Genomic DNA, 9776 nt, shown 5'->3' on the forward strand with positions numbered 1-9776 from the left:
GCCAATGCGTATCGGACCTGCATTTGAATTGACCTTTTAGACACTTTCTTCATAAATTTATAGTTCTAATCACCTAGTAGTCAGAACCATCTGACTTCTTTTTCAAGTCTTCATATCCTGTTTCATAAGAAGTGATGGTTCCATGGCAACAAAAAACTGGTTCAGCCTAGTAAAGAAGTTCTTCATTTCAGATACTGATATCAACCAACAAAAGGTATATATATTACAAATTTAATTATTTACTGATATCTGCTGATTCTTACAGACAATTTATCTATATTGGCAGAAACAAAGGAGAATGGGATGTTTTTTTGGAAGATTGAAAATCAAACGAGTACCTTCTATTCCAGCGTCATCGCCAACAAAAGATATGGAAGAGCAGAGCTATCAAAATTCTAATGTGGACATCTTTACGGCTGCTGAAGCTGATGAAATTGTTGCAGACAGTTTTGATCAGCCCTCTAGTACTACTCAATTTACTTGTCAAAGAGAAAACGAATGCCGAGAATTCTCAAGCATAAATTTTAAATACAGTGCTCCTACATCAGTACCTCACTGGAGAAGGGAGATTCAACAATTAGCTGCCACCAAAATCCAAAAAGCCTTTAGGGGTTATCTAGTAAGTTTCTCATTTCCGGAGTCTCTATAGTAATATATGAAAACAAGTATTCTCAAGTAAACTTTTATGGACACTGAAGGGAATAGTTAGGCTTCAAGCAACTATCAGAGGCATACTTGTTCGACGACAAGCTATTACGACACTAAGTAGATTGCAATCGATACTGAATATACAGTCACAGGTACGTGCAAAAAAAAGCCAAATGTTGGATGGCTCTTCTTGTTCAGAGCGAAACAAAGAAGTGATGGATTTCAAAGGCAATGAGATTAAGGTATATGTGAACAGAATGGACACTTTTAGAGTAACACTTCATGGAGGAGATATAATTTGTCAGTATAATTTTCTGAGCATAATAATTGCATGAAAGCTGCTGTCGATGAATTTGTAGATTGATTTGAACACTCGGAGAAGGTGGGATGACAGTCTTCTGACAGAAGAAGAGAAAAATGATATTTGCTCGAGCAAGAGAACGGCTGCTATTAACAGAGAAAGAATAAAAGAGCACTCCTTTGGTAATAGAGTATGTTTCTATCTTTGCATCAAACTGTTAATTATCTTTTCTATATTCATACTCTTCAAGCAGATATACATTTTCACTGTCACCAAACTAGAGGCACAGCCTAATTCCAAGTCAACCCTAACTTTAGATAGAACTGTGATAACAATAACATGATACTTTGCAATTTGCTACATTATAAATTGCATCATATAAGAAGCTTTCTGTTATTTAATATGGCTTGAATTACTTAATATTTGGCAGTAACATTCTTAGAAAGGTTCTTAAGCACTTCATTATGTGATAAATTTTTCTCCAGTTTCTCCATTCTCCAAAAATGCTAACATGCGATACTTGTGTATATATTAACAAGGGGTCAACTTTTTTTAAGTTATCATTCAGTTTTCTAACTCGAAATTGTAAAATCCCAGAGGTCAGCAGAATTAGAACAGAACAAATTTGATAGAAGATGGAGATACTGGTTAGAACAATGGGTGGATACTAGGATGTCTAAAAGGGAAGATCTACAAAACTTCGCATCACCTATTTCGACTAGGCAAAAAATTAAAGACTACGAACCTGGAGTAAAACTAGTGAAGCCGCAAAATCTACCTAAGAAATTTCAGTACGAAGAATCAGATTTTCCAGCAACAAGTTCATTTCATCACCGAAAGCAGCATTCAATTGCAACTTACATGGCTGCTACAGAATCTGCCAAGGCGAAAGTTAGATCGATGAGTGCACCGAGACAAAGGCCTATGAGCTTTGATTCGAAGACTAAAGCATTTTCTCCTTACAAGCACAAGTTATCCCCTATATCATCCATCAGTAGTGAGTTGACAACAAGAAGCACGCTCACTAGACCTAGCAATGGCTATTCACAGAGATCTCCATGCCTTAAAGGGCCTATAAAATCTAAGAGATATTCCAAGTTTCTTAGCATCAATTGAGAATGTTGTACATTGTTCTTTCCTTGCTGTTCCATAATCATATACATGATTTTCTTGACAATATTTATGTGTTATTTTAATTTTTGTTGATAATGTAATAATACGAATGCTTAAATTTGAGGTTCGAACATGTTAAACCTATACTTTTTTTTGACTATATTTGATGATGTACTATAGAACATGTTAAATATACAGAAAAGATCACACATGCCGCAGCTTCTGCCTGTTTTTCTGAAGTGAAGTAGCCTTTCTGCTTAGCTTTCATATAAACGTAGCATGTGTCAATTAATTAATTAACTCTAATTAAAATTACAAGAAAAACAGGCATTTCTGATGGAATTGTACTAATACATAGAGTACAAGGAAGACTAAAGCTTCAACGACTTACCTAGATCAACATGCGCAGAAGAGTCCCTTAATGCATGGGAAACCGGAAGAAAACTCATTCTTTCAATTTCCATATCGATCAATAAACCTATAAGGTTAATTAATCAGCATCTTTGAGAAGTAACTAATGAGTACATGCCGAACTAAACTTGTACAACTTGTTTAATCTTGTCGGATTGCACAACTCTTAGTCATTAGTATAGTGTCTTTATAGGACGGAATAAATCACTTTGTGGCAAGGCCGTCTCCAACGAATGCATTTTGATAGGCCCCAAACAAATAAGCAAAAGCCTAGAAAGAAATTACCCCAAGTTCAAGATGGGGCGGTCCCCGGTGCCACGTGGCACAGGACAAAAGAGTCAACTGTCTCATGTTATTCAAAATGGAACAATTGCATCCCAGCCATTCATATGTAAAGATCCCAAGGCAATACTGATGGAGAAAGGATACCTGACCACACAGTCCATCCAAGCCGTCCACGCACTCACCAACCAAGAATGATCAAAGGCTAAGATGAAGAGGTACAAACCCCAAAATCCTAAATCTTGGGACCTATAAAAGGCCCCAAAAAGAGGGTTTTGGGGGTTGAAAAATATTTGACCGCTACACACCTATACACACACCACTATACATATTTTGAATAGCTCCTTCTTCCCTCTTCTTCTTCTTCTTCTTAAAGAAACCCCATTTCTTATCCTCGCACCGGAGTTGCCGCGGGGAATAACCCCGCCTCCGGTTCCGTTTTGCAGAGTCCCCTACCTAGCAGGCTAACCTCACTCCGGCTGCCACGTGGACTGAGCTCTAGCATACGTGAGAGAGGAGAAGACCCGCGGTGGTGTGGTGTCATCTCCAGTTACATTACACAGCTCCAAAAGCCAAGAAAACCCCCTCTCTGGTAAAAATAAAACCCTCACTCTCTTCACAACTCATTTTTCTTATTTTTCCTTCCAGAACAGTCACACACCCTGGTGCACCCCTATTACTATTTCCCATAATCTGTTCTAAAAATAATGGCCACGAGAAAAAGCAAAACTTCGATCTCCGGAACTATTCAGCCCACAGTTGTCCCACCCAGGGATGGAGAAATGGAAGAGATAGAAGAAGAGCCCCCCATAACTCGTGCTTCATCTCAGCTCCAGCCCGGAGACTAGAGAATAACTATAGAGAAAGAAGCTCACAAATATGCTGAAACCTCTACAAACCCTTGGGGAAACATGACTCCGGAGCAGATTCAAGTGGCTATGTACCTGTGGAAGGAAAAGAACAAGGCTCCTAAAACCCGTCCCCGGGACCAGGAAGAGCACTCGGAAGAATCTCGGGGCTCAGTCTTGGACCGAATTGGCAGAACTAAGAAGCCGTCAGAAGACGCCCGGGACGAGATCAAGAGGGCCACACTCCGGGACCGCATCCGGAAAGAAGAAGAGGCCAAGGCCAACATTGAAAAGAGGGTCCAAGAGGAGGAGGTAAAGCTAAAGAAGAAAACATGCCGGATTCAGGTCTCTTCGGATTCAGAGCCGGAGAAGGAATCTAAGCAGGAACAAATGGCCCGGGTTCTCCGGGATCTCAAAAGAAAATTTGAAGGAGATGTGGAGATCGGGGCGGCGGCCATGCCCTTCACTAGAAAGCTGGATCCACCCCCATGGAACCAACGCTAAAACATTTCAACTTCGACTCTTTTGACGGGCTTGCCGACCCTGAAGAGCATCTCAACTACTTTGAACAGATCTCAAACATATATGATTATAATGACCTCATCAGATATCGTTTCTTCACGTCAACACTAAAGGGAGGAGCACAAAAATGGTTCAGCAGAGTCTCCTCCCGGAGCATCGACTCTTGGAAAGACTTCCGGGAGATATTTCTCAAGAGGTTCAGGGCGAACCGCATGAACGAGCTCCAGATGTGCCACTTGGAAACCATTCAACAAAGAAGCAGAGAAATTCTACCAGAATTCATCAAAAGGTTTCAAGAATCAGTCAACCAGCTCTCCAACCTTGAGGAGAAGGAAGCCGTGAATATTTTCTGGCGAAATCTCCACCCGGTTTCATGCGAAGGCTACGTGAAAGACCTGATCTATAGGGAGCCCTAAAGCCTTGCTTCGGCTTATGCGATGGCTTCGAAGTTTATCAAGGAAAAAGACTTCCTCACCTCAATGAAGATGAACAGGCGGATCCAGGGTGATGATGAGTCTCCGGAATGCCACTCCTCCTACAAAAAAGAAAAGAGACACAATATGAACAGACAGACCAATTATGTACAGTAGTCTCGGGGGACCCCACCCCGAGACGACTACTGCAGACCACAGAAGATTGAAAGAAAGCCCAAGCCCAAAAAGGAGCCAAAAATGGAGACCGAATGGACTCCACTCAACCGGCCCCGGGATGATATCTTGAGAGAAGTCAAAGGAAAACCCTTTTATTACCCCCAAAAGCCCCTGTTGGCACCCCCTGGAAACAGGGTCCGAGACAAACATTGCGGGTATCACGAGGATCATGGCCACACTACGGAGAACTACTTCTCTTTCAAAATGTTCATTGAAGATCAAATCAAGAAGGGTAACATGAACCAGTACCTACAAAGAAGACTCGACGACAGAGATAAGCCCTCTAGCGGCGGAAAACACGTGGTCAACATGATCGTCGGAGGATCCTTCTCCCCACCCCGGGGTCCAGATGTTGACAATGATGTCCTGATGATCCAACCTGCTGAAGATGAATGCATATATTTCTCCAATGCCGATTATGAAGGCCTGGATCCCGAACACAACCAAGCCCTGGTCGTGACTCTCGACATTACCGACAATGAGGTACAAAGAATTTTGGTTGATAACGGTTCCTCAACTAACATTATCTTTGACTATACCCTTAAAAGGATGAAGTTGTGACACCTTCACATAAATCCATGCCTCGAGGACCCTCTCTATGGATTCGGGAACAACATGATCCCAATCCGAGGAGTAATATACCTCCCCATGGTCTTTGGTGCCGCACCCCGGCAGGTATCTGATGTCATGAAGTTCTATATGATAAGTGTTGCATCCTCTTACCAAGGTAGAAACAGCTGCCCAGATGGTGAAGATAGAGTTGGATCCCAGGAACCCCACCCGGAGGTTAAAAATTAGAAAAAGGCCTAGAGACATCCTTCCAGGAAGAACTCATCTTGCTGCTAAGGGAAAATGCGGACGTGTTCGTATGGGCACCGGAAGATATGCCCGGGATTGACCAGTCCGTGGCAATACACAGTCTGGATGTAGACCCCCGGAAAAGGCCGATCAAACAGAAAAGGAGAAACTTTGCCCCGGAGCGACAACAAGCAATAGACGAAGAAATAGAGAAGTTGCTCAAGGCCGATATCATCTGCGAAATCAAGTACCCCGACTGGCTCGCCAACGTGGTGCTAGTCAAGAAGCCGAATGGAAAGTGGAGAATGTGTATCGACTACATGAGCCTCAATGCTGCATGCCCCAAAGATTCCTATCCCCTCCCAAACATCGATCAGCTGATCGACGCAACTTCGGGCCACACCATGCTCAGCTTCATGGACGCCTTTTCAGGATATAACCAAGTCCGCATGAATCCCGAGGACATCACCAAAACAACCTTCATCACTCATAGGGCAGTCTACGCCTTCATCATGATGCCCTTTGGGCTCATCAACGCCGGAGCCACCTACCAGAAAATGATGAACACAATTTTCAAAATCCAACTGGGGAGGAATATGGAATCTTATGTAGACGACATGATCTCCAAGTCGCTCACGATCCCGGATCATATAAAGGACCTCAAGGAGTGTTTTGACAACCTGAGGAGATACACCATGAAGTTGAATCCAGAGAAATGTGCGTTCGGAGTACCCTCCGGCAAATTCCTGGGTTTCTTGGTCAGCGAAAGAGGAATAGAAGCAAACCTGGAGAAAATTATCGCCATAGTAGAAATGAAGATACCTCGCACTCAGAATGACATGCCTGGCGGCCCTACCCAGGTTCATCCCGAAGCTGGCGGAAAGATGTCTCCCTTTTTTCGAGTTACTAAAAGGCGCCCGGAACAAGAAGTTAGTAGATTGGACCCCAAAATGCCACACAGCTTTTGAAGAAGTCAAGCGACACCTAATGAACCCCCCTGTGCTATCAAAAGTCAAGCTCGGTGAGCCTTTATCCCTCTACATCACCGCCGGCCCCAAGGCAATCTCTTCGGCCCTAATCCGGGAGGAAGGAGGAATACAGAGCCCCATCTACTATGTCAGCCAAGTCCTCAAGGACGCCGAGACTCGGTACCCAAACTTGGGAAAATTTGTCTTGGCCCTCGTACACTCCAGCAGTAAGCTAAGGCAATACTTCCAAGGCCGAGAGATTAGATTTGTCACAGATCAGCAGCTCAGGAAGATCATCCACAAGCTAGACGCCTCCGGAAGGCTAGTCAACTGGGCCATTGAATTAATCCAATTTAACATCAAGTTTGTGTCACGGACGGCGATAAAGGCCCAGGCCTTAGCAGAATTCGTCGTGAAATGCACCTTCCCGGAGCAGCAACCACCCGCTTCCCACGAGATAACCCAGGAAGAAGCCAACCCAGGAACGGATTGTTGGAAGCTCTATGTGGACGGGTCATCTAGGGCCGAAAGGTCCGGAGTGGGCCTCATTCTAATCAGCCCGGAGGGCTTCACCATTCAACAAGCAATAACTTTTGCCTTCAAGGCAACGAACAATCAGGCTAAATATGAGGCACTCATCTCCGGGCTCAGATTGGCAAAATATTTTGGTATTTCGAAGATGATCGTCTACAGTGACTCTCAGATTATGGTCAAGCAAACCAGTGGAGAATATATTGCGAAAGATCCAACATTAGCACAATATCAGGCCATGGTGCGGAATATCCTGGAAACCACCCCCGATATCACCATACTTCAGATCAATAAAGAAGAGAACTCCAAGGCAGATGAGTTGTCCAAGCTCGTACAGAATACTTCGGACCTCACTAGTTCAGTGTACTTTGAAGAGCTCAAGGCACCCAGCACAGAGCGATCCGAGGTCCTGGGCATCGGAAGCTCGGACAACTGGATGACCCCCTACATAGCTTACTTAAGGGACGGGACGCTCCCGGAAGACCAAAATAAAGCCAGATACTTAAAGCACAAGGCTGCTCGTTTCTTCCTGGAAGATGGTCAACTATATAGGAGAACCTTCTCAGTGCCCACCCTGAAGTGTGTAGACCCGGATGAGGCAAACTACTGTCTCCGGGAAGTTCATGAGGGAATCTGTGGAGATCACTTGGGAGCCAAAGCTTTGGCTTACAAAGTCATCAGGCAAGGATATTACTGGCCCACAGTCCACGCCGATTCCATCGCCTACTTTAAGAAATTCCCTCAGTGCCAGAAGTTCAGCAATGTTCCCAGACAAAGCCCCAGCCTGCCAGCGTCAGTATTGTCTCCAATCCCATTTGCCGTTTGGGGCATAGATATCATGGGTCCCTTTCCTCGGGCAAAAGGCGACCTCCGCTATGTCCTGGTAGCCATTGATTATATGACAAAGCGGGAAGAAGCTAAAGCCATGAGGATGATCAATCAATAAAATTTATATCAAATTTATGGATGCAATCGTCATGAGGTTCGGGATCCCGGTAATTCTAGTCTCCGACAATGGGCCACAATTCGCCGGGTCCGATTTTGAAGCATATTTGAAAGAGCTTGAAATCAAGCACAAAAGGGCATCGGTTGCGCATCTTCAGGGAAATGGACAGGTCGAAGTAACTAATAGAACCATACTCCGGGGCCTGGAAAAAAGGCTGGAAGAGTCCAAGTAAACTTGGCCAGATGAGCTTCCGAAAGTCCTGTGGTCCTACAGAACCACCCCCAGGACAGGAACCAACGAAACCCCCTTCAAGCTTGCATACGGCACCGAAGCTCGCATACCAATCGAAACCGGGTCCCCCTCTCACAGGGTCACTAACTTTGACGAGATCTCAAACATCGAAGGACTCAACACCAACCTGGAGCTCCTAGACGAAGTAAGAGATAAGGCCATAAAAAGGATGGAAGGCTACAAAGAAAAGACAAAGCTCTACTTTGCAAAGAAGACAAAAATCAGAGAGTATGAAGCGGGAGATTTGGTACTCGGCACACTGAGGCCTCGGACCCAACCATTCAAGGAAAGATGCAACCCAACTGGGAAGGGCCCTATATTGTTAAGGAAGTGCTCCGCCCAGGAACCTACAAGACAAGCTATCTCGGTGGAACCGAAGTCCCAAATACTTGGCACGGAGCTCGCCTAAGAAAATTCTACCAGTAAAGGTAGGGCGCACATTCCGGGATCACCTATACTTTTATGCTGTGACAACTTGATGTAAACTTTCATCGTACACCCCGGAATGTATTTTTTGCTTTATTGTGATTTAAATGAAAAACTTCCCTCCGCCGATCTTCTTGAACCTTCCGGCCAAATCCTTGAATTGTTGCGACATAGCGTGATGGAAAGGGTTAAGGAACGGAAGACCTGCACATGGAGCAATGGTTTTAAAAAGAAGCATCAAGGCAAAGATATACATCAAGAAAAAGTACAAGGAAAAAACTACTAATGTAAAGCACTTATAGCCAACATTAAACAATGTTTGGTTATCTAAAAAGGTATCCCGGGTTCACTGAGCACCAAGAGCCACCACAAAATCATACATCTTCACCAGGGCATCTCCACCAAGCCGCTCGGATGGGAACCAGTTATTTTTCAAAGCAGTTTTGTACACAGGCATAAACTCCAGGTCCCAGCCCCGGACGAAGATGAACTCCTGGTGCCAGCCCCGGAGCGAGTTCAACATAAAGTCATGAGCCTTTTTGGCATTGGGAGGGAACCCGCAGCCATCTATGTTAAAGGTAAACTCAAAAAGGGGAGGCAGGGTGGACTTCTTAATCTTAAAAAGGTAGTGGAAAAGCTTGAACGTGGCAAGATACTTTTTTACATGGCACCATGCAAGGAACCAAGAAACCCACTTAACAGAATTCAGGGCCAACTGGGTGAAGGGTATCCCGTAGACATCACATCACAGAGACTTGGTAAATTGGTGAAGGTTGGGCCTCATGCTACGAAGATGCTCTAGAGGAACTGCTACCCAACCACCAATGGGGTGGTGATGAACCCTCTCGTGAGGCTCGGGTCACCTCCACTCCATACCATCCCCGAAGTGGAAAATGACCTTCACTAAATCATCTATCTGCTCAAAGGTATACTCGAAAAGGTCGGGATGACGGGGAGCTGGAACATATTCAGTCCCGGGAGCATTATAGAAAAGTTGATCCATACGAGCCCCATCATAAGGCTCTATGTCCCCGGGCCTAT

General features: G+C 44.5%; 3 protein-coding genes across 3 annotated transcripts; all 3 read left to right on the forward strand.

The window, feature by feature from the left end:
* LOC141684751 (protein IQ-DOMAIN 11-like) lies at positions 1–2244 on the forward strand. Its single transcript, XM_074489857.1, has 5 exons — positions 1–214; positions 287–619; positions 699–890; positions 1008–1139; positions 1547–2244. The coding sequence occupies exons 1-5, from the start codon at positions 143–145 to the stop codon at positions 2063–2065; spliced, it is 1248 nt and encodes a 415-aa protein (XP_074345958.1). The 5' UTR covers positions 1–142; the 3' UTR covers positions 2066–2244.
* A 4316-nt stretch (positions 2245–6560) lies between these two features.
* Positions 6561–8018, forward strand: LOC141685307 (uncharacterized). The gene has a single exon (XM_074490415.1). The coding sequence runs from the start codon at positions 6561–6563 to the stop codon at positions 8016–8018; it is 1458 nt and encodes a 485-aa protein (XP_074346516.1).
* Positions 8019–8049: 31 nt separating this feature from the next.
* On the forward strand, positions 8050–8718 carry LOC141685308 (uncharacterized). The gene is made up of 2 exons (XM_074490416.1): positions 8050–8246; positions 8292–8718. The coding sequence occupies exons 1-2, from the start codon at positions 8050–8052 to the stop codon at positions 8716–8718; spliced, it is 624 nt and encodes a 207-aa protein (XP_074346517.1).
* The last annotated feature ends 1058 nt before the right edge of the window (positions 8719–9776 follow it).

This window comes from Apium graveolens, chromosome 9 (genome assembly GCF_009905375.1).
Source record: "Apium graveolens cultivar Ventura chromosome 9, ASM990537v1, whole genome shotgun sequence".
Classification (NCBI taxonomy): Eukaryota; Viridiplantae; Streptophyta; class Magnoliopsida; order Apiales; family Apiaceae; genus Apium; species Apium graveolens.